Genomic DNA, 26,102 nt, shown 5'->3' with positions numbered 1-26,102 from the left:
AACTGAGGTATTTTATTTGAATGGATAAGAAATAGTGATTTTTAAACTAAGCTAGATTTTGAGAACAATTTTGATGCATGGGTTCTGAGTTTTGGGCTGGTCACATATATTGCTTCTAGCTCCACTTAGAAGAACTGAGTTGAGACAGAGCATTTGTAATCCGTTGAGAACCACCAATGAGGTAAAAGTATTTTCACTATATTATTAAGTATAATTGACTGACCAAGGTTGCAAGTTTGTTGGTCAAAGTATAAGTGACATCAAACCTTGTTTCAAGGAACATCTAAAGACATTCATCATTGTTTATCACGCTTCTGAGATGATGAATGAAAAAAGTCGAAATGTAATAGAAAGAAATTTATTCGGATCAATAAAAAACCTCAACGTACAATAGATTTTGCAACATTCAATGAGTTTCATTCGTTTATCAAAAATATATATTTATAAGGTCGACGAAATAATCAATGGGATAAATTAATAAAATCAGCATCGGATTAATCGAAATTAAGAACGAACTCTTCTCAGATCGTACTGAAAAAAATAAAACTATCCCTATCTTTTACGAATTATTATAGTACTCTAAAAGGGGTTCTATAACATCATTCGGAGACATCAGCACTAGTAACTTTTTGTTAAAATTATGTAATTGAAGAACAACATGGTACCGGCAGATAATAACGCTGCTATGGGAACTGTGATCAGCCAAGCCGATATTATATTCCTGAAAAAAAAAGTTTATCTTCAGTTACTGTATAATACAATTCAGTGTATAGATAGATAGATATATTTTATTGGTCCATTCAAAAGACTTTTTACAAGTTATGGGACAAGTCGACAAACAACTCATATAAGTAAAAAGATACAAATTTGTCACTTTAACAGATTCAAAACATAATATATACAAACAAATACGTACAATTATACTAATATATATATATATATATATATATATATATATATATATATATATATATATATATATATATATTATATATATATATATATATATATATATATATATATATATATATATATATATATACATATATATATTTATATATATATATATATATATATATATATATATATATATATATACATATATTTATATATATATATATATATATATATATATATATATATATATATATATATATTTATATATATATATATATATATATATATATATATATATATACACACACATATATTGCACATTTAAAAACTAATAAAGATTTGTGGAGAGAACCATATCGAATAAGGGTTTTGTTTTGAGTACCTACTTGCATTTTTTCTGAGTTGGCGACTCTGTTTATTCGTCGTTAGGAGGAATTCTATTGTTTATATTGTCCATATTCTAGTTGGTTACTCTGCGTATTTGACATTTAGTGTCAGTTGTCATATGTATATGTTTGTTAATTTCTGAGTTTGATTTTCTGTTTTCATTTTTCAGAGTAGCAAAGTCATATACTTTGCAATGTTTTTACAATAAACGAATGTGAAATGAATATCTGAAAATATTCATATCTTTCGAAATTTTATCACTTTGTCAAGGATTTGTGAGAAAGGATTGTGGACAGTTGAAGAATAATTTTGTCCTCCGCGTGACTTTATCCGACCCAGACGATGATGCTCATATTCGCTTAATTTTCTTAGTATCAAGTTAATTGCTACGCTCGTATCACAAATAATTCATTCAGTATGATGGCTGAAACTAAACAAATACTCTAACATATATTTTATAGCGACGAACGCGGCTAGGTCAGATGACGTCAACTGCCAGTCGTTCTAATCTTAAATACGCAGAATTCATGATCTCTTTCTCAGTACTTGTGATGCACTGTTTGGAACCTTTGGTGTAGTAATAAATATAACTGGAGTTTTTTCCCAACACCAAACTGTTATTTTAACACCTCATCACGTGTTTCGATCACAAAGTGATCATCTTCAAGAGGAAGTTGAGTTTGATCACTTGGTGATCGAAACACGTGTCGAGGTGTTAAAATAACGGTTCGGTGTTGGGAAAAAACTCCAGTAATATTCTTTCTCAGTACATTATTCTTCCATTGATCCCACTGTTTTGTTTTACATTTCAAGTTCAATTAGGTTGATCTGCCATTATGAAATTCTACTCTAGTTCTTCAAAATATGAAATATTTTGAGGATCCAAACAATATGTCGATCGAATTTGAAATTATTATCTGAAAATAATAATTTCTTTCAACTGAAGGAAAATTTAACATTTCGTGGTGGATTTGTCAGAAATACGGAATTCTACTCTGGTTTCTCAAAATATGATAAAATATCATGGTTATCGGAGTGAACAAATACGAACCATAAATTAATTTAAAAATTCCAACAAAATAACAAGTTTACAATATTTCTAAAATATTTGGGATGAATTTTTGATTTCTTACACAAATGAAGAAAAAAATTCGAAATTTCATCATTACGTTAAGAATTCATCTGACTTAGGAGAGAAATATAAACTTCAAAACTATCTCTCATTATAAAATTTTGTGCTGATATGGTCTATTGTGAAAAAAAACATACTCGACAGAAAAAGTCTGCCTGATGAAAACAGATTTTAATTTTGAGTCACTGTATCTAAAGGGGGGTCCAGAAAAATTCTTGATGAGTTTTCTTCTGCCGAAAAAACTATTTTCATTTCGATCGGGGTGATCCAGAAAATGCAAAAACCAATATAATTGCTTTTACTTTTGCCCAAGTTACGAAAACCTTTCCTACCTGAACAAACTCCAATCCACGCCTTTTTTTGATGAACTAAAGTAGCCAACGAAGACAACAGAGCCGACTTTGCAATGCGTAGTTGAAATGGGTATGCCAACCTTGCTTGCTAATAATACTGTGAAAGCTGAGCCAATTTCAATGGTGAAGCCCCTGGAAACAAATAAATATACAGTGTGAGCCAGGTAAGGATCTCTATCGTGGGGATCTCGGAAAATGTAGGAGGAATGATGAAAAAGAGGGCCTATAAAATGTGTTTCCAAATATCCCAATGTACATATTCAAACCAAAACCATGTTGATCGTCTTTTGACGATTGTATTTCACCGATTATAAATTCAAAACTCACTAATAAGATTCACAAAACCGCGGATTCACTTAGGCAATCAAACTAAATCTTATCAGTTAGTTGTGATATGGCTTTTCATCAAGTATTGGCCAGTTCCATTCAATGATTGATAATTCTATTATTTGATACTAAGTATATTCTTTTCGGACAAGGTAATTTTATGGTAAAAGTTTTTATCATCCCAACACGATGTCATCTCAAAGATAAAAGAGGCCTTCTAAGGCGGTTAGTTGCAAAGAGAAGCTTCGACATCGACGGTCGAATGAGATTTGTCTTCTGACTTTCACTGCAGCATTCACTAGTTGAAACTAGAGCCCAATTATTTCGATGAATAATTCTTAAAACGTTTGTACGACTTACCCCGGACACGGGAAAACTTAATCAAAGACTGCGTATTTCTCATTAATAAAACATGGTCAAAACACTAACATTAATGCCTTCGTTGTTGACTATTCCTGAAAAGTTATGTTGGTTGTCATTAACGTTACCAGTTACGTTTTTTTGAAACAGCAATTTTGAAACGAACTTCGCTGCCACACGCTTCAATTCCGAAAAAATTGCATGGCTTGAGCCAATCGATATGCTGACATTCTCAGCAACTTTTTTAATAGTGATTCGACGATTCTCCATAACAATTTTATTCACTATCTCAATATTTTTATCGGTTTGTTGATATGCTGGGGCGTCCAGGAAGAGCGTCGTCATTCACATCATTTCGAACTTCTGTGAAAAGATTGTACCACTTTTTTCTGACTCAGAGTACAATCACCGTATGCCACTGTCATTTTTCAAGTGTTTTGAGCACTCAATTCCATCGTTTACACAAAATTTGATGCAAATTATTTGATACATTTTTTTTGATAGTAGAAAATCGGCAAACACGCAAAACAATTTTAACTTTTATGCCTCTCACCAACAAACTAAACATGTTGGACAGCTGAAACTGTGAACATTTGTTCGGGATAAGTGTACCAAGATAAGAAAATTGCTAACCGAATGTACGTAGCCAACGAAATTTTAACCTTAACCTTATTTTTTTAACAGACCTCGTATATTCTTAACTTTCTTTAAGAAAGGGAACCCTTTCCGTTCTCAAAATCTAAAAACTGTTGCTGAAAAATTCTGCTAATTATTCAGAAGAGAAAGGAATACTGACTTCATGAAAAGTATCTTTCAAAGAATATTGATAAACACCATATCAGATTCAATTATTGTAGAATAATATTATGCCGTAGGTACATTGTTTTATTCATAATAAAAAATTATATTCAATGAATATGGGTATATAAAAAATTAATTTGGTGGTGATTTCTCATAAACGAAAAGTTGTGATCAAAATTTCTCACTGCCTTCTTAAAAGAGGCGTTGATTGAAAATCAGCAATGAGAATGTGAAATTTATTTTGCCATTTTTTTTATATTGGGAACAAAAATTAAAACTAAACGGGAAATTTCGTTTTCTAACAGATTTTTAAGTATTTTTCTTGAATTGCGCAATTTTTCTTTAAATTAAACATCTTCGTATCTCTTACGAGATTCCCATGATAGATATCTGTACCTTGAACACTCTGTAAATTGACCAAATTCAATTTCAATAAAAATAAATAATCTCCAAAATATCAATGCAATTTTCATAAGTAGGTACTTTAGGTTGCAATAATCTTACGTAGATGGGGTTATAGTTGTCAAATCTTCCCCAATCGTCTCGATAACTCTCCTTCCCCACAACCAAAGCCCCACGGATATACCAAGTCCGCCGTACAGCAAAATGAATATCGGCGTTTCGGCTTTTTGTTGCACAGTTCCCTCAGAGTAGATCAACCAAAGAGTGATAAGGGGTCCAATGGCATTACTGAAAAACAATTACTGGTAATCAGAATAGTGTCAAAACTATTTTCCGGGTTTGTTGGTCGTGGTCTGCATGTTTTTATGCATGAAGTTTTGTCTACAACTGCGGTAGACATTATAAAAGGTGGTGAGGCAACTACATCAGTAAAGATAATTAGAGAACTATGTCTGTTGCCTTTGATGATGTTTACAACAGTAAACGAAACAGACATAAAAATCTCCAGACCACTGTCAAAAACACAGAAAAGGGCTTAGATTTCATCAAAATTAGAACACTGTTCATTTTCAACAAATTTGTTTTACACAGACCTTACGTCGTTTCCCCCATGAGCGAAACTTCCGAACATAGCGGTCAAAGCTTGTAGAAAACTGAATAATTTCGAAACGCTCTTATTTTCAAGTGTTATATCTGGAATTTCTTGAACGTCTGTGACACATGAATCTCGCCCTGGAATAATACATGAAAACGGTCAGTAGCAAAAAAGTTATAAGAACATTTCAATCATTATTTTTTGTGTTAATGCAAGTACATTCTCCCAAAACTTTGAGTCTTCTAAAAATTTTTAAAAAAGGTAACGCTCTTTGGAGGCCACAGTCATAGATTGAAATATACAAATAAATTATAGGAATAAAATATTATGAATTCAAAATATATTCAATATATATTTTATATGATAAGAATGCAGAAGTAAGTAATGAAGACAATTTTACAATACCAAGAGATATTTGTTAATATTCATTCCTTTTTTCAAATTTGTTATTAATTTTTTTTCAGAAAATATTAAATAACCAAAAAAACAATTCCCAAAACGTATTGGTAATCCGAAATGAATTTCTCTTCTACAAATATTCATTCAGAAAAATATGTAGACTTTTCTTTGAATGATAATATAATAAAATATCATTTATATTAAGCAATGAAACGTTAAATGAAAATATAATAAAATGAATAAAATAATCATGATAAAAAATGAAAATGACCACAGAGTAAAAATAAATGAAAAAGAATAAGAGTAAACAATTACAAAATATTAAAAAAAGAAATTAAAGCAAATGAAATTAGGAAAGTAACAATAGAAACATCATGAAGTAATCTGATTTGAAATCATTTTTTGTGTTTATTCTATTTTATTTCTTTCTACGCTGTGATCATTTTTATTTTTTATCTTGATTATTTTATTCCTTTTATTGTATTTTCATTTCACGTTTTATTGCTTAATATAATTGATATATTAGCTATTCATTCTAATTTTATTTGTGCTTTTAGAGATTTCAAATCATGTTAGTATCATATTAGACAATAAAAGTCGGAACTAGTAAAATTCACCATAAAAATTGTCAACCACTTTCAAACAAACGTTAAAATTCAGTACATATAGAAAGTAAAGAAAACTTTCAAACGTTCAATACAACACTCTTCATTATTTGAATTATCTCATATGTCGAACAATAATAAGAATATCAATAATTTGGTTTTTTAGATATACAGGGGAGAATATATTACTTTTGATAGACGGAATTTATTCAATATATAAGATAACATTAAAGTTGAACATCAATCTATCTTTTCTCTCAGATCAATGAAACATTAATTCCCATATTTTTTTGTTAGATTATATGACGCGACGATGCCATGTGACATTCACATCATTTAAACAAGATTCATGAAATCAGTGCCCTTTTTGAAATATTAATATATTTGTACCCACATAATGATTCAATAAGTTTTCCCAGATTTCATTATAGCACCGATAATCTTTTTTGAAGTTCCAACTTTTCATTATATCTACAATATGTATTTTGAAAATTTAGTGATTCGAAAGATCAAATAAATGAAATGGTAGAAATGATTTTTTATCGTCATGGATAGAAACTTTAGAGGGCTATGCTACAAGGTGCGTTCAATAATTTCTTTACCTGGATCACTCTGGTTGCCGAAGCTCTTATTCATTATTAACGGCACTCCGCTGGAACTAGGAGACAAGGTGGGATTCACGGTAGTACTTTCAACTAGTTTAAGCTCGGTCGGTCTAACGTATTTATGAATGGCAGTCTCTTTGGTAGCGTTATTGAAAATAGTTTTTTCGCTTGTCTGGATCGGAAAAATGTATTTCGCAGCCGTAATTTTGCTCTGATCCAGCGATTGGAGCTCGGTACTTTCCGATATAACAGTTAATTGACGTTCCAGTAGCGCAGAATTCCTGTTCGCTTTCCGGTTGGGACTACCCTCGGGGGAAGTATCTGAAACAATAGAGTTAAACTTTGGCGACTCACATAAGAGAAAGAAGTTACCAGTCGACTCGCCGATGTCGAAATTGACCGGGACTTTCGTCCTTCTGATGTCGTCCTTTATCATTTTCCTTTGCCAAGGTACTACGAACAACCATATTACAACCATGAAAAACAAAGCGATGCTTACGCTTATTGTGAGAGCCATCCACAGAGGAATGTTGTCCATGCGCAGCAACTTCGGACCGTCGTGGATGATGGAAAAAACGTTTATGAGTATTGTGAAGCTGTAGAAGAGCGGTAAGGATATCAACCCTGCTTCCAGAGGATCAGGACGAGTTAAAATGAATCTTTTTATTATCCAGAGAATACAACAAGACGTGACACCGCTCAAGATCGGAGAAATAAACCAGGAACCAACTAAAAGTGAGGTTAGGCTGCGATTTATTTCTCGTAAGTTACTTTTACTGACCTATTTTGCCTAAAGTTTTCCATTGAACGCCTTGGGTTCCGCGTATGACCAAGCTATATCCGACCGTTGCGCCTACTATACTGTGTGTTCCGGAAATTGGTAGCTTGAAGAAAGTAGCAACCATCAGCCAGGTGGCGCTGGCAGTAAGAGCGCTAATGGAACCTAACATCAACTCTATTTCTGCATCTTGGTAAACGTTTACATCTAATATTCCTTTTCTCATTGTGTCAGATACTTTATAACCTAAAAATTTAGATTGGTTTAAATGAGCGTATAACTAATTCAGTTGTTTTTACCGATTAGAATTGCTCCGGATATTTCGAAAACGGTTGCTAAGCAACACGCTTGGAATATTGTCAATACTTTTGATCCCACACTGGTACCGAAGGAGTTTGCAACGTCATTGGCTCCAATACCAAAAGCTGAAAGTATTCATTTGATTTTTTTGGAGGACATTGTGTTTATGAGCATACTCACCTAAAATGAAAGCAATTATGAAACCCAAAATGACAAGCCATAATAGTTCGGAAGAGTACGGTTCCAACATAATTGTTTTAGTTATGATAATAAGAAAAAATAAATATGGTTTCAATTGTTAATTTCAAAGAACGTCCATCTTGAATGGAGGAGCTGCAGGTATCTGAAAGAAAAATGCCAATTAATAGTTATTGTTCTTTTACATTTCCATTTTTTAATTGCTGTCACACAAAAGTCTGCAATGTATGATAGAAAATATTATACAATATACAATGAATACAAAATTATAGAAAATGACAAAACAAATCAAATCTAAAACGTATTAACATATACAGCGTGTTCAAGATGAGGAGGGCCAGTATCGGAAATCGTAAGACAAACGAAATCGGGTAAATTAGCAAAAAGTTGCCCATTTTAGAGCTTTTTTAAATGGCGTTTTGAAATTCACTAATTAAACAATTAAGACTATACATCAGTGATTCTTTTAACCGGTCTATATGAAAAATTTAAATTGGTGCTGGTTTCTCGGAGACTTAACGTCGGATTGAGTATCTGTAAATGCCATCTTTTACAACTTTAATGAGAAATGAGAAAAAAATCAATACCTTCTTAAATGAGGTCAGGAAAAATTAAAACGAAATTGGCGAATTTTGGTTCCTTTCGAATATCTCCCGAACGAATCGTAATTTTCCAAATTTCAAAACGTCAGTTTAATGAACTCCAAAATGGCAAGATTTTTCCGATTTAAGCGACTTTCTAAGTCCCATGGCTTTTTATTTTCACATGCTGACCTTCCTCATCTTGGACAAAAGAGTCTAACAGAAGTACACAAAGCTCTCGATCTACAAAAATTGTCGTCATTCGGTGCACAATTTTGATTATTTTTAATGCGAAAAAACCTGTGCAAACGGATTTCAACAATTATTCTGAATTGAACAAAATTATCACCTGTGAAGGATTGAAATCTTAAAATTATTCGATTGTTTCAATCGCAGTAACGTTTTAAAAAGGTAGAATGACAAGAAAAACTCCGATTTCCCAGTAATGAAATGTGATTTTGTTAGTAAACAAAAATCTTTTTTTTAAGATGAGAGTTTCATTGACTAATTCCATTTTGAAAATTTTTGTTGAGATCTGAAGAACGGGTTCGAAAAAAGGAAAACTTTCCTGGAGAGTAGGTACTGCGAAATATCAACAGATTTTTAATTCTAAAGATTTAGGTCGGGCACCCATTAAGATAAGTACCCTATAAAAATCTTAACTTTTTTCTCTATAGGCAAAATTATCAAATAAAAGTTACTGATAAACAGAATATTTTTCTTTGAGAATAATATAATGAATATACGCAGTAACTTATCGTAGTGTACTAAACAGTTTGCCCTTTCTACACCTATATAAAGTTACCCATTACGATTATTTGGGTTTTTTTTCAGATTGTAGAAGTTTATTTTTTTTTTCTTGAATTTTCCTGTATGCTGTGCAATCCTATTATTCTTTTTATTTCAAATCGAAGTTGTAATGAACCATCACGTGTCATGTGAAATGTGATTCCAAAGTCCATTTTCAATATGCCGATTGGTCAAAAATGAATGATTTCTTTTCACTGAACTATCTTTTATAATAAACAACTGCAAATCTAAATTCACTAATGCTGATATCCAACATCACTTCGTAAGGCTGAAATCAAAATTTAGGTTATCAAATATCGCATGACTGAGGAAGTGGATAAAAAGTTTTAGACAAAATATCAGTAAAGTTAGTTTTTTCGCAGGAAAAGACGTGATTTTGCAACAATATTAATTTCGAAAATGAAACTACAATTTCAAATAATTTTGACTCAATTGTTTGAATGTACACGATTTTCATTAACGATTTCTTGAGATGTCATCTCGAACAATTCGAAATTGATGTATTATATTCTACAGTGAAACTGGTACGAGAAATATTTCCGAAAGTTGGTAGATTTACTGAAAATGAAATGTTTTCAAACAATTACAACTTATCACAGAATTACGAAAGCACCATATTTTTCACAACCAACCTATAGTATTTTATATTCTAAATTTGGATGCAATGCAACACGATATGTCGCGTTGATATTATTATTATTATTGTTGCATTGTCGGACTCTTGAGAGTTTCCAAGATAAACAATAACAAACGACATAAACCATATTGTAGCCAAGTTTGAAAAATATAATTTTCCAGATCGGTTACAAAAATCAATATTAAATGAATCTTTTTATTAACTATTGAACATTTTTGGGATGAGGATATTTTTCGACAACAATTACTTTCGACCCGGCAAATATCAATGACAAATGATCAGGGAAACATTACTTGTTTTGAAAAGTTGAACGGCAAACGACAATTTATTGAAAAAGAAATTCTCGATTTCAAACTCGAAGGTTGAGAACATAAAATTCCGACAATTTGGAATTCATAGAAAATTTAAAAAATGTTATTAACGAAGCTAAATGGTGAAGTATTGTCCCAATTGAATGGAATATCTTCAATAATAAAGTTGAATATCATTCACTTTGGGTGTTCTTTCAGTTTAGATATTCCAATGACATACTGATGGAAAAAAAATCCTTATTGATTTCTCATGTTATCGATTTCAACCTTTGGGTCTTTTTGCAGTGATCAGATGAAATAAATTCTTGAAAGATATGGCACTGCGAATTAGCAAAATAGGTTAGGAAAAGACAGCACATTTCACAATGTGACTAAATATATTGATCCGGCCTCATACACATTTTTTTTATATTGATAAGTGAAACTCTCAAGATTCAGGCTGGCATGAATAGCAGTGTAGGGTGTTCGCATAAGATACTGCAAATTGCAAGTATCTGCTTTGCAAAATTTCTCTTTATAAGTATAAAGATATTCGCAACCGTTATCGATCCAAGCTGGATCCTAAACACGTGCAAAGTTTTCTATCCTTCTGGTGAGCTACTGAAGCGAAATTCGCATGCAAAACTAAACTAGCGTTTCCTGACAAAACTAACAAAGAACAAATCTACTGGTTGGTATTTACATTTTGGATTTTATCGTAGTTTCACAGAAATTTCATAACGCCATATTGAGGAAGTTCGGGTCACAAACTGGAGCTGATTGCGCCGAATCGAACATTGCGCGGGGGGAAGTTCAACAAGGGTGACGGAAATTTTTACCTGTTGGTCAGGGGTTGAGTCAGTGGCGTAGAAGAGGACAGGGTGTGAAAATAAATGACACCATTTTAAAGTCCGCAACATATGATATTTTTCTGGCGTTGATTGTTGCTTTGAATTAGGTCGTTAATAACATGAATGAAAGTTCTTCATCATTTACTAACATTCAGAAATAATTTTTTTTGATCGAAGGCATTTGAAAAGTTGTATCTTTTATTAACCCTATAGAACAAACTCTATCGAGCTAGAGTCGCATTTTGATAAATAATAGGTATATATTTTCAATTGAAAGTAACAGTTAATACATCTTTCTGAATAACACGTCCTGATGTTGAGTTTTATACAGTGTGCCGCACCGAAAACGAAACGAATCGAATATCTTCAAGACACATTTGTTGAGAATAAAATGCTTAAAAATCGATTTTTAATTCAAAGGGGTCATCTATCTATCACAACCCCAACTGTCATACCTCCTCCTCCTCCGCCCCTTGGTGACCGCCACCCTTATTGGAATTTGAATATGAAAAGTATTATTAAGTACGATATATCATGAAAAAGGTAAAAAAGGTAAGGAATGAGGTATGACAGTTGAGGTTATGACATTAATGTTTAGTTTTTGGTACCGCAACAAACATTATTTCAAACAAAATTTAAATTTAGCTTGATATTTCAAACACGAGTATTGCAACGTTCAAAAATAGTTTTACGATTTTTGAAAAACAACTTGAAAAATCAAAATGATTCAAATAGAATCATTAGTAATATATAATTAAGGTACTTAAATGTTTTTTCATAAAGTTTCGGGGAGAGAATATCTCGAAATTAAAGAAAAAATGACACCTGAAGACAATTGTTTAACACGGTTAAATCACTAATAATACATTTTCGTTAGAATTCACTCTAAGCGTTATGACGTACAAAATTTGTATTGAATGTAGCTTCAAACTATTAGACTGATGTCTGATGCATGCATACACCAAACTTTTACTTCAAGAAATTTGTCACAATGTGAATCAGGGGCAGTATTTATTCACCAGGTATTTACTCTTACTTTTTTTAATTTAATAAACGTTCTGTGAATGAGTACTTTTATTCTTTAAGAATTCCTTAAAGTAAAAGAATGCGTATGTTCAGGGCCAAAGATATAGGACAAAACTGATATATCTGCCACTCCGACTGCCCGAATTAACGCCGATGGAGTTTTTCTTACGAGGTTATTTGAAGCAAGAAGTTTATAAACGCGGATGATTTGCTGCTATTGACATTTCAAAGAATATATACGGGAATTATGAAATCATAATTTAAAATGAATTCCGTTGAAAACGTTAGCAAAAATGTGAAATTCAGAGCAAAAAATTGTTCAAAACTACGAATTTCATGATTATTTGGGTCTCAGTATTTTTTTTAAACCAATAACAATTACGAAGTGATTTGAAGTATTTTGAAATTTTCAGTTGCATCTGTTAAATAAAAAATTTTTTTTTTCGAAGAACCGTAAAAAAATTAATTCTACAACATTCATGCTTAAGTATTCAGATTGTAATTTGTTTTTGACTCCTATCCATCGGAAATGTAACACTCTTCTAGACACGGACTTGAACATTATCAGCAGAGGACGATGTGAACTATTTTTCAAACACTATCTTATCCTATTTTCATCCACCAGAGTGTACTAATTCAATAATGTATATATAGAATGGAAAATGTTCAAAGAAAGAATGATAACTACCAATACAAAATCTAGATGAATGTGTATATAGAGATATAGAAAATCGAAACAGTTATTTTCCAAAAATTCATTTGCCCTATAAGTATTTCCTTCTTATTATTGTAAGTCAAATACAAACGCTTTATTTCTCTTACATTAGAACTCTCCAAATAAAAATTATTATTAGTACAACCTTTGTATATAAAGGTACGCCTGTTAAAAACGCGATGACTGAGAAACGGTTTGAAAATAAAGTCAAAATTATTTTTTGTTGTTTTTACAGGAAACTATTTCTAAGACTTAAAAAAAAGGAATCTGTAACTGAGGTGAGGTTATGGTCGTTTGTGAACTTCGAACTTCAAAAGGTGCGGCAAGTAAATTAAAAATATCTTTTTGAACATAGTTATTTGTGATACATTTCAGATAATCTGAAGCTGATAACAATATCAAAGGTTAATGATACGAGACATGTTACGAGACCTTCTCCAGTTTAATCAGATTGTTATGACTCGAACAGAAACATTGTGGAATTGAAAAATAGAACAAAAAATGTCTGAGCATGTTGAAGGAATTCGACGAAGGACAAGAAGTGTTACTAGAGCCGAAGAAATAACAGCCGAGGAAAATAAAGTGAGGAGAAAGCAACCAGACAAACCGTGAGTTGAACTCAGTAATCAACTAATATCAATGTGAACATAATAATAGTAATAATGATAATAGGAGTGCTATGTGGTATGACACCTTCACTTCCCTCTAATCTCAAGATCATAGTGGCTTGCCTCTTGCCTCAAAGTCGCAGGGCACACATTGTTTAATGATGCTGGTATGCCTTCTAAATTGGTTCAAGCTTTAGGTCCAGAGCCTAACCCACAATCTCATTTTAAGTGTAAGATAGTAGTAATAATTTCTATATCAACCATTGCATTACTTAGTGTATATATAGCGATTCAATAAATCCAATACATAATGTGTATTGGCGGTAATAAGATTGTCTTGTACTCTAGACTGTTACACGTTTAATTTTATCCAGATATTACAATATGTATTGTAATACATATTTTATGTCATCTTTTACTTTGTTACAATGTAAATAAATGGGAGTTTTCATACACCACCCATTAAAGTAAATGTGCTGTGTACTTATGACCTATTCCACTCGTTACAACTTTCTTGAAGTAAAAGCTTTGTATATAGACTATATACAAAGTCTATATACAAAGATAAAAGTTTGATGTATGAATTAGCCATAAATAAATAATAGTATAAATATAACAACAGCACATGATATATTCAAATTTAAAAACAGGACAAATAATATTTCAAAACAAAAAGTGTCTGGAATTATTGTCCAAATAGTCTTGAAAACTATAATTATTTTCAAATAAGAATATTTTTGTATTGTTGTCAAATATTTTATCAGATTTGAATTCCTTTATTGAATTTGGCAAATAGGTTCTCAGCTATTGTGATAGTTCATATCAAATGTTAGTCTTATCAAGGATGACATAATATTTGATAAAAATTATTATTATTATTATTATTATCTTATACAAGAGGGAAATTTTATGCAGACATAAATGAAAGAAAAAGTGAATTAAAACAATGTAGCCCAACATATTTAACAAACAGGAGAGCGGTCGGGCCACACTTACATCTTAGACAAAGTAGATATTACAATGTACCACCTGCTGTGTTGCCATAAATGTATAAATTGGAAAATAATTGATATTAATACAAATACAGATTCAAAAACATGAACACTATTTGTAATAGTTTGTTTTTCAGATGCCACAAACCAAGGGACTCCTTGTTTTCATGGGCATCTGGCTTCGACAACTTCACAGGTTTTGTAAACTGGGCTTTCCTACTGCTCAGTATAGGAGGGATTAGACTTTTACTTGAAAACTTCATCAAGTATGTTACTGGCAAGCTCATCAATATTTTAACTCACTAATGAAATTTCAGATATGGAATAAGAATCGATCCAATTCAGTGGTTCCTTATTTTGACAGGCCAAGATGAGTCGGGATCGGAGCATCCTTCGCTTGTTTTAATATTATGTGCGTAATGTTTTTATAGAATGTATACATATAAATAACAGTGATTATTTACACTATCATAGATTACTCTATCTGACATGATGATGAAAAGCTTCATCAGTATTGAGAATTAACATTACTAATAATTGATCTGGGACTAAAAAAAGAAGTTCATTTATTATTGCATATACTCTGGTGTGAATTTCACTCATACAATTCTTGCTCAATTGAGAATACTTAAAAATAAGTATAATTTTCTCTTAAGCGGTTCTCCAAAGTCTGCAGTCTTGGGGCAATCACCCTTAAATACATTGATTTAGTTCATCCCCATTGTTGTTGGAATTTTTTCATTTTATTTACATATATCTCACAAATATATATCCATCATACAACTTCCAGCTAAAGCTTTCCATACTATTCATTGGATGTGTATTCTTCAATAATATACCTACATACATTGATTTAGCATTAATACTTGATGTGTCCAAAATTGTTAATAAACATTTTTTTTTGGTCACTAGTCTCGTATTCTGGGTAGTCAACTCCCTGAGTCACTCAGAGAGCATCGTGGCTATTGGCAGTCCGTTAGCAATAATTATAATAACTTCAAAACATTCTTTTGTACTGGAACAATTCATAACAAAAAGAAACAAGTAGTACGATTCTGCCATCACAACTTTTTTTTTAATGCACAAAATTTTACCTTTTCCATTTATATACTTTTTTAACATAGATGTATAGATTTAAAAAATAATCTATTTTTCAGTCAAATAATATCCGAGGAACAAAATTCTATGTATACTCTTTTCTCAAATATGAGTATTATAAATTATTTGAATTGATATGGATATATTAAAAATGTGGAAAACTTACAAAGGAAGGAAGAAATCAATCAATTTCAAAATTAACTCTTTAGAAATATTTTCACATATAGTCGGTGGGCATACTTGAAGACTGGCTATAAATCAAATTATCTAAGAACAATTTGTTCAGGCCAGTCTCAACTCCCTACACAGTAGGTTAATGGACTGACACCTATCAGAAAACAACTACTCCCCTGGCTAATACCATGAAGGGCGTTGGATTATATCCGACAAGGTATCAGTGCAGGATTCTTCACAGAAGTTATTCCTGCATATGCTGTTGGCGATACAAATGCCACAATAGATTTTCAATTATTGGAACACACCTCGTATATATTGTCCTTAGATCTTTAGAAATATTTGTAGATCATGTGTGTGAGTAGATCAACTACTTTCTTATAAACATTAAATTACAAGAAAGAAAAAGTATTTTCAAAACAATACCGTTTTTACTCCAAACATTCGTTACAAAATTGAATCAGATATCATTCACGTGAAGGTTACACAGTTCAGTATTTGAAATAGATGAAATTTCATCAACATGGAAGACTCTCGTCCTTAATGGTAGACATTGATGTTTTGGAATAAGAAACTCGTCTTATTGCCTCATTAGCACCAATTTGGATAACATCACAAGATGAACCACTCACTTCCTTCATAACTTTACGAATTCAAGTAGAAGAGAAGTAGAAAGCCAAAACCATTCTTTCTCAAAAATTATTCTCTCCTAAAAATATACCCCCTTCAATTCAAACAAGATTCCTATGGCTGGGACTTGATGAAATAACCATATGAATATCATTAAGTACTGTCATCGTGACATAAGTAGATTTACCAAGGCCGACGAAACAGAATCTACGACTACCCCCACAAGTTGCCGTCAGGCAAGTTCACCGCAGAACAACTCGACCGCGATTCAATTATCCTTAGATTCACTGAGAAACGCTTGAGGCTAATAACAATAGTCGCCGGTTAGTTTTTGGGGCCCCCCATTCAAAAATTCAGTTAGGAATAGTCAGACAAAACACTTTTTACCGATCGCGAAAGAATAGCACCTAAAGGCTGACTTTCGACCAAAAGAGGTCAGATGTCAATCATCTTGCTGAAGTGCCCACCAATAAGTTGAGGACCGCTCGGAGAACGGGGGTGGATGGAGTGGGGTAGTAGGTTTTTCTCGCTAAATAGCTGGGGGAGAAGCTTTTACTTCAGGGCACTCAACCCGGGAAGGGGCATGGGGGGAAAGTAGATTTGCCTTATCCAAGACATGAAGTCATTTAAGAATGAATTGAGTGTTTCCTAAGACAAGTTCTTATTCTGAAACATCGATGTACACCATTGAAGATGACAGTGTTTCATGAAGTGAAATTTTATACATTTCATACACAAATCTGTGTAGTGTTCCTATGAATGATATCTGATTGAATTTCCATAACGAATTTTTTGAGTGCAAACTGAATAGGAAAAAGTGTTTTTATATAATTCATTGTTTATATAAAAAGTAGTCTTTTCGAAAGTACTTTTTCTTTCGTGTAATTTAATGTTTATATGATAGTAGTTGTTTCGATAGATCTTTTTCTTCCAGTTTGTATCTGAAAGTAACTACATATCTTTGTGAGGAGTTTATTTTGAAATTAATTGCTTTTTTCTTTCCTTTGAAAGTTTTCCTACAATTTTTCTATAAAGATGAGGAATTAGAAAGCCAAAACTTTCCTATAAAATATTGTATTTCCATGGATTATAGACCATAATCTGAAGGTATCTATGTCCACAATTGCTGTATACATCAAAGTTGATTACATCTTTGCATTTATTTTTTATCAGGGAGACAGAAACAAATTGTCAGAATAGTCATAAATGATCTTATAGAAGTTCATATGGAGAAGTAAAAACCATTTTGAACTAAAAAAAAGTGATAGCTTTTTTTATGAAAATAAAAAAATTACTCACCATCATCAATGAAGTATTTCTTTTTTAACAAATGCTGAAAAGCTTTCACAAAAGTTGGGGGACATAAAATTAGATTTAGAATGAGCGTATTCCCAGGAGAAAATCACTGAAACAATTTTCATAGTGACATTAAATGCACCCAGAGATTTATGAAAATTCAATCTGATGTTATATGTGATATCCTCGGCACCCAGTCTTTTTCAGAAGAGTCCCTATTTTCTGGAATTATGGATTTGGGTGTCATCCTCTTATGGATGCCTCCAGGCATTGAAATCAAGTTGAACAAGTAGTTAGAAGATTGTAAAAAGGTGTGCGTGCTTCAATGATACGTGTCAGTTTTCAGCAAGAGTTAATTATTTGTGATCCGAAATATTCCATTTTGTAGCTTTCTAATATTCACTACTGTTTCAAAAATAGGACAACTAGCAAAATACTTCAAAAATAAGTTTTATATTATGAAATTGAAGCCAAGTACCATGACGATAATATGGACTGTGTTTTAAAAATAAACATTTTTGCAGATTCATGTGTTCCTGTAGTTTTGTGCCTTTTGACCGAAAAAGGTCTGGCAGCGGTAAGATCTATAGCACCTTGATATTGTTAAATTTGCTAAATTTTTGTCATTTTCAGGAAATTATACAATCCAGTCTAGGTATGACTGTCCACATAACTAACTTATTGGTACTAATATTGTTGCCTATGATAATTATACACATTAAAGATGGTTTCAGTTTAGGTAATTACAACTGAAATTATAATTTCTATAGAATATTCTTGAACATGCATTCTTCTAGTTGGAGCTTCATGTGTGACCACCCTATATAGTATTCTTTTTTTGAAATTGTGGTCTTATGTCCAAGTGAATATGTGGTGCCGAACAGCGAGACAAACTCACAAATTAAGAAGACAATCGTTGTCCTCTACCGATTTGAAAAAATGTAAGTCTAAAATTAAAATCGTATCATGAAAATTACAATTGAAAACTTTATTTTTCAAAGGCAAATCTAATAAACTGGAACAAAACAAAGAAAAGAAGGATTTGAAGAAGCTTGTACAGTACCCCGACAATTTGAACCTTAAGGACCTCTACTACTTTCTGTGTGTGCCAACTTTGTGTTACGAACTCAATTTCCCAAGAACTGATCGTATACGTAAGCGATTCCTCATGAAACGGATATTTGAGGTTTTGATTGGGGTACAAATTACATTTTGTATAATTCAGCAATACATGATACCGTCCGTCAAAAATTCTCTTATTCCCTTCAGCAACATGGACTATACTAGGGCAACGGAGAGATTACTGAAATTAGCTGTAAGTATATATTTTTCATTATATTAATGCAAGGATAAAATATGACATTCTCGGTTTATTGCACAGGCATGCTCAAAAAAATTTTTGGTTATACCTTTGAAATGTTGCTATCTTCAGATGTAGATTCCCTGTAGGGGTATTAATGACGTGAAGTGATATTTTTCATTCACATATATTCTGAGATCATGTCTTTCATAAATCGCACCACGTTAAAAGGCAAGACCTTATTAGTCCTTAGCTTGCACAAGTTTCTACTTCTGAGAGTTGTCGTTTGAACAAGGTTGGCAGATGATCAAGGAAAAAACTGATTTTAGATAAAAGACAACCCGAAACTGATGAGTTGTCTGGGAGAAGCCACAAATGATTTTAAAAAATCACAAAATTCCAATTTTAAAGTGGAAACTCATTAAAATTCAGAGTTTAACCTAATTCAGAGTTCAAATTCGGAATTTAACAATAAGTCCAAGATTGAAGTTGCAATTTACCAACATCATTATTGTTTAATTCTGAATAATAGATTTGAATGTCGTAGGTTCCTTTTTACTAAATGAATGAAAGTGCTCATTTTCACTGCATATAATGAAGAAATATCTAATAGTTTGTTGGTTTATTTAAGTAGTAAACACATTAAAACGGATATGCAATAAACAAATTATAGCAAACGCCAAACGTGATGGCAAGTACTCTCCCATGCGCACAAACTCATTTTCAATGTAACCCCGCCTAGAGCTCTTGCAAGACTTACAAATGCTCTATACTAGGTGTATCATTACTTGTCCTCGAATGCTGTTGGCGTTAGGGATTATCTCAATAATTTGTGTTGTTTTTGAGAAAAATGTCATCTCCTAACAAAAGTTTATTTTTTGTGTATCACTATATAACATTTTAATGACTTGTACTACCTATAATACTAAATAAAGTATGAAAAGAAATTACAAAGAAGTCATGTTCCATTTGCTACCCTAATTGAAACTAATTATATGTACGACACTGACCAGCAAGGGGCTTATCGTAATTCAATAGTAATTTAGTTGGGAGAGTCTATACCTGCGCAATCACTCGCCATCAAGTTTGGCGCTTTATGTAGTTGAGTTTACTTATCAACTAAATACCAATTTCAACATTAGAAAATAAATTTGAAAAGGAGAATTAGTCAATTCTATTTGGACATTCCATAAATGTTTCCAATTCTTGAATCTGTTGATTTCTGAACATTCCAAACGATTGAATTCCACATTGCTTTATGACCCTTACCTCATGGAAAAAGATTAAGAGCTGGTGCAACTTTAACGAGCTTTCATTGAACTGAATAATATTATCCTTAATGTAAAATTGACATTTCAATTTTTAGAACTTCACACAGCGATTAAATAATAACGAAATTGAAGACTAGGCCTCCGAAATAGAGTTTTAAACCAGATATTTCTTTCAAACCAATAAAATGATGAAAGAATTGAAAGCTCGGCCTCTGAAACAAAGTTTTACAGCGAATTAATGCTCCTTCCTAACAGCAATCTTCTTGTCATCGATAAGAATGAAATCCATGAAATTAATATCCAGGAGTAATTATTCTTGAATCATATGTGACAATTTCTCACAATTTCAATCAGTGTCACTGTCCTAATGAATGGAACCTTAGCGGGTTGCGGTGGAGGGTGGAATAGACCCACTCACATTGGACCTAACTTAACCTAACCTAATGAAATTGAAACAATGGGATCAAATATTTGAATATGATTGTGTATAAATATTAAAACTTTGCATAAATGCTTCTACAGAAATTTAGTTTCATATTATAATTATGACAGTAAGTAGACCCTAACCATACTGAGATAACTCACATGAAAATTTAAATCAAATAAAACTCACTAATACAGTACACAGATACAAGAGATAGAAATGAAAAACGAATTGCCATACTTCACTGATTCACCACCTTGAATACCAACAATTTGTATATGATATCCAGAAATCTCGAGATCATGTAAACGTTACTCTGAATTTCAATGTAATCAAAAAAGAATAAGCGACATACTTGTGACGCATCTAGCCGCGTCAATATCTTGTCCTACGAGTCGCAGTTTTATCATGCAACTTGCTTTCATTGCTAAATAATAAGAAAGTTATCGATAAAATAAAATTTTGAGGTCTTGTGGTATTACTCTCGATAATTGATTCATTTTTATATTGTTCTTACCATAGCTCTAAAACGTTTGTCAACGGGAATTTGTTTTCTTAAGACAATAAACGTATTTTTCTCTCTCTTTTTGTCTCTATATCACCTTATTACACATCATTGCAGTTTTCTTTTGGATTCCTAAGGTAGAAAGTTTACATTAACCCTGTTGTAAATCATGACGAAGAATTGTTACGGAATTCCATCTGTTGATCCTGTACAACTTCAATAATGTAACCCCCCCCTCTATTCCTGACAGCTCTATTGAATGATTTTAGATTCCAAACCACCTTGCCTGGCTCTGTATGTTCTACGTTGTGTTCCACTCTTGGCTCAACCTGCTCGGAGAGATATTGCACTTTGCAGACAGGAGCTTCTACGATGATTGGTGGAACGCCAACAATATGGACACTTTCTGGCGCAAGTGGAACCTTCCGGTGCACAGATGGGCGGTGAGGCATCTGTACTTTCCGATGATAGATATGGGGTACAGCAAATTCATCGGTGGCGTGGCTGTATTTTTTATCAGTGCCTTCTTTCATGAATATATGGTAAGTGAATGTTAATGAAATATTAACAACGTCTAAATTTGGATTTCGTGAGAAAAAAAATTATTTGAAAGACTTTTCGTTTGACTGGAAAAATCAAATAGATATTAAAAAAATACCATTGGGTTTTTTTTTTAGATGTGAAAAAAGATTTCGAGGCCATGAATAGAAATTTGCTTGATACAAAAATTGTTGAAAATGGGTTTAGGCGGAAATGTTATTATTCAACTGATAAAATCCAAATTACCAATTATTATTGCCTCCATTGAGGAATACGTGTTTGGCGTTTCTCAGTGTACAGTGTTAGGTCTAAGTTTATACATAATATTTATAAAAGAGACTAGTTGTTGCCCGCGGCTTCGCCCGCGTAGAATTTGGTAGTTGTAGTACTAATTAGTACTATGTTGCTGTATCGCTGCTGTTCCAATGTTTTGACAGAATCAGAATCAACGAACTTAGGCGTGCGCAGCTTTATAGAACAGTGCTTTCAAAAAATTGTTCTACAGCGCCATCTAGTGGCGAGTTACAGAAAAATTGATAGCCTAGAAACCTTCTCTATGAAAAATTACTTATACATGTCAAGTTTCATTACAATACCAACCAACAACAAACATCCATTTATATATATATATATATATATATATATATATATATATATATATTAGATATAGATGAATGCACTCTTAGTACTGTAAAATTAATTTATTTGCTGATAAACACTTCATTTATGGAGTTGACATAATATTACAACTGTTTTAAATATACTTAATATACTAGCGACCGCCCCGGCTCCGCACTGGTGCAATGCTGATATTAAATATAAATTCACCCACCTGAAATAGGGCATGGAGAAACGGTGATGAAGAGCTAACTATATTTTATGAAAGCGCCTTTTTCTCCGCGTCTGGCGCACCAGTTGGAATATTTGAAAATTCTTTCTTATTGCACATCTACAACATAAAACGAACATACATACAAAATTTCAGCCTCCAAAAATTTAGCGGTATGGAGAAACAGTGATGAGAAGGTTAACGCGCCCCTTTTACCCCTACGGGGGGTAAGACCTAAGAAGCGACTATATACCAAATGTTAGCTTCCTAGGATTTACCAGTACGGGGAAACAGAGATGAATGACTGTTAACCCTTTCTATATGAGTGCTGTATGTATACGTACGTCCATGTGAGTATGAGTGTCGTACAAGTTTAAATAATAATGGACAGCTTCACGAGTGTCTCAGGAATACGGCGAGCTGGACATGAGTAATATAACTCTGTATTTGCAACCTCAGGGGCTGCGCATTTGATAGGTAAAATATTACTGTTTGAAGGCACGTGTTTCAGTCAGTATCATTTTGTCAAAGAGTAAACACTGTAAACATGTCTCGCAGGTATTTAACCCAAAAAGAGTTGGAAAATATAGCCAACAATTTATCTGACTTGGATGATAACGAGTGTATCTTCAGTAGTGAAGAAAGTGAAGATGGAGAGGGATTCGACGATGAGCCAGAACATGATGAACCGCCAGATAACATTGAATCTGATGAAAATGAAACAAATTCTGTTCTATACTAACCCTTACGACTCACGGCAAGACACTTCATAAAAAAGATACCGAAATCCAAATCTATTGCAAGACCCTCCGTTAGAAGGTGTGCAGTATGTTCTGTGAATAAAAAAAGAACTGAAATAACTTACCAGTGCGGATTGTGTGTGACACCTTGCTTTGAGTTGTATCACACCAAAAAGACGTTCTGAATTTTTAAAGTATTCCTTTATTTTTTCTTTCTTCAAACCGTAGAATTATCTATAATTTTTTTTTGTGAATCAATAGATTGATTTTTCTTATGAATAAAATGAATATTTTGCATTTTTATTTCATTATAATTGGTCTGAGTACGACTGTCGCACTTATACGTCAGATAAAAAAACCTGCGTACAGAGAGTACTTCATAAAAAAACACCCTCATATAGAAAGGGTTAAGAGAGTTACTTTCACATTTATAAATATAGATGAAGAACTACATATTATTTACAGATGGGTACAAGACAATGGTTTGAAATTGAATATTAAAAATTTTAATTTATGTTATTGAGGAACAAACAAATAGTGCCTGGATATAATCCAAAAAATTTCATTCATATTATTGGACGATATATAGAAAATGTGGAAAAAATGTGCAAATGATATATTTGAGTGTGATTGTTGATGAATATTCAACATTTTTCAAACATGTACAATATATTACAGAACATTAGGAATAGAAATCAATTTATTTTGAAGAATCATAAAAAACCTTTATTACTGGACAAATTTAATTGTATATAAAACTATAAAACATTCACTTTTTCATTACTGTTCATCCATTTCGTTTTTATTCTTCAAAGGAAACAAAATTGAGCTTTCATGATAATTCTTAATTATGATAGTCAATCCCCTATTAATCATACTCCAAATAAGGCATATCACATCTTTGATCATATCCTACAATACTAAATAGAAATATTGTTTTCCTTGAGACTACCTCTCTTAATCCTTCTGTGAAAAGCCTGTACCACTTGGTACACATTTTGCTGGCTCAGAGTACAATCACCGTATGCCACCGTCAACATTTCAAGTGTTTTTTAGCACTCAATTCCATTTTTTATACAAAATTTTATGAAAATTCTTTGATTAATTTTTTTTTATAGCAGAAAATCGCTGAACACGCGAAAAACTTCTAACTTTTATGCCTCTCACCAAAAAACTAAACATGTTAAATAGCTGAAACTGCGAACATATGTTCGAGACGAGTGTACCCCAACATATAAAATCGCTAATCGAATGTACATAGCCCGTGAAATTTGAACATTCGCATAGTTGTTTTTAACAGACCTCGTATATATTCAATTATTGTGTTGTATTTTCAAACATTGACTAGTTTTATATTGTTTTCTATGCATGTGTTCTTATTTGTATTTTTGTAATGTTGTATAATGCCTTAATACTTTTTTACTCATTTGTGGTTCAACATATATATGCATGTATAATTCACTATCTCACAAAACTACAAAATCTTTGCTAATGGCTTTACGATTACTGTTTTTAGGTAAGTGTTCCTCTGAAAACATACAAAATATGGGCTTTCATGGGCATGATGGGACAAATTCCGCTCTCCTTTGTCTCTAAATATGTGGAGCGGACCTACGGATTGAGGTTTGGAAATTTGGTGTTCTGGTCATCCATAATCTTAGGCCAACCCCTCTGTATCATGATGTACTACCATGACTATATCATGGTGAGGTATGGGGAGTCGTTGCTAGAAGACTATTCACACGTATGAAGATTATCGATAATAATTGCAAATTGTATAAATTGGTGAGAAATGCGTTTTTTATATATTTGTATTTTTTCAGGTTATAAGCGTTAAAGTTTATAGGTGCAATGTTTATATTTTTCTACCGAGATAAAGTTAATGAAATTGTTACATCACATTTCTCTTTTTTCTTGTTATCGTTATATTGATAGTCTCGAATTTTATGCAGTTTCATGTCTTCAGACTACTTACCAGGTGCTTTAAAAAAGTCAAATGTTGTTTTTTTCTCTCTACAGATGAATTATTTACATATTTGTGGAAAATTTTACACTTGTTGGAGTAAAGCTATTGTAGATATTTATAAATGTCCATGTCGAAAGTGAAATATATATTTTGTCAATTTTTTCAAATGTGTGATTTCATTTTCTGTTTTGTACCATTTGATATCCTAATTTTAAAATAATTTTCCCTTTGCTTTCATTACTATAATTTGGATTTAATTTCACAGTCAAAAAGATTAAAACAGGACAGGCACCCTAAATATTTACTTGATAAAATGTTATGAGTGTGAACTTCACCAATCAAGAAATTACTTTCGTATTCCTCTAGTAAGGACAAAGATTCCTCAGAATTCTGTCTGTCACAGCTAATATATATAAGACAATAAATATTTCGAAATATTAATCTCTCCCAACTACCTACACAGTAGGCTCTGGTAAACGTCTGTCGGAAAACAACTACTTCCCCGGCTAATACCACACTGGATATTGAATTATATCTAACAGACATTTATACTAGATACCTCACAGAGGTTAGTCTCACAGATATTCCTCGTTCATCTAGCAGTAGGATAATGCTGAAATTATTCAAGTAGATCACCTGCAGACCACGGTCTGCAGATGATTATTTAAGTAGACCACATA

At 32.3% G+C, this 26,102-nt stretch overlaps 2 protein-coding genes across 3 annotated transcripts; one reads left to right on the top strand and one right to left on the bottom strand.

Moving 5' to 3' along the window:
* Positions 1 to 342: 342 nt before the first annotated feature.
* Positions 343 to 23,703, bottom strand: NaPi-III (Na[+]-dependent inorganic phosphate cotransporter type III). Of its 2 annotated transcripts, none has more exons than XM_074184332.1 (10): positions 23,582 to 23,703; positions 8,122 to 8,284; positions 7,941 to 8,066; positions 7,645 to 7,887; positions 7,236 to 7,592; positions 6,861 to 7,184; positions 5,253 to 5,391; positions 4,762 to 4,947; positions 2,749 to 2,901; positions 343 to 721 (listed from the first exon to the last, which is right to left on the bottom strand). In XM_074184332.1, exons 2-10 carry the CDS (start codon positions 8,189 to 8,191, stop codon positions 619 to 621), a joined length of 1,701 nt encoding a protein of 566 aa, XP_074040433.1. In that variant the 5' UTR covers positions 8,192 to 8,284; positions 23,582 to 23,703; the 3' UTR covers positions 343 to 618. The 2 variants fall into 2 exon arrangements, with proteins under 2 accessions (XP_074040433.1, XP_023023453.2); XM_023167685.2 differs by lacking the exon at positions 23,582 to 23,703 and adding an exon at positions 11,161 to 11,287.
* mdy (diacylglycerol O-acyltransferase) lies at positions 13,272 to 25,589 on the top strand. The gene is made up of 10 exons (XM_074184333.1): positions 13,272 to 13,366; positions 13,425 to 13,657; positions 14,787 to 14,915; positions 14,967 to 15,061; positions 18,372 to 18,424; positions 18,481 to 18,586; positions 18,645 to 18,788; positions 18,849 to 19,162; positions 21,617 to 21,889; positions 24,973 to 25,589. The coding sequence occupies exons 2-10, from the start codon at positions 13,551 to 13,553 to the stop codon at positions 25,204 to 25,206; spliced, it is 1,455 nt and encodes a 484-aa protein (XP_074040434.1). The 5' UTR covers positions 13,272 to 13,366; positions 13,425 to 13,550; the 3' UTR covers positions 25,207 to 25,589.
* Positions 25,590 to 26,102: the final 513 nt, after the last annotated feature.

Source organism: Leptinotarsa decemlineata, unplaced genomic scaffold (genome assembly GCF_025532065.1).
Source record: "Leptinotarsa decemlineata unplaced genomic scaffold, Ldec_3_MD MMD2_tig00026354_RagTag_RagTag, whole genome shotgun sequence".
Taxonomy (NCBI): Eukaryota; Metazoa; Arthropoda; class Insecta; order Coleoptera; family Chrysomelidae; genus Leptinotarsa; species Leptinotarsa decemlineata.
Note: the sequence above shows the minus strand (reverse complement) of the source record. Positions and strands in the feature narration are given on the sequence as shown.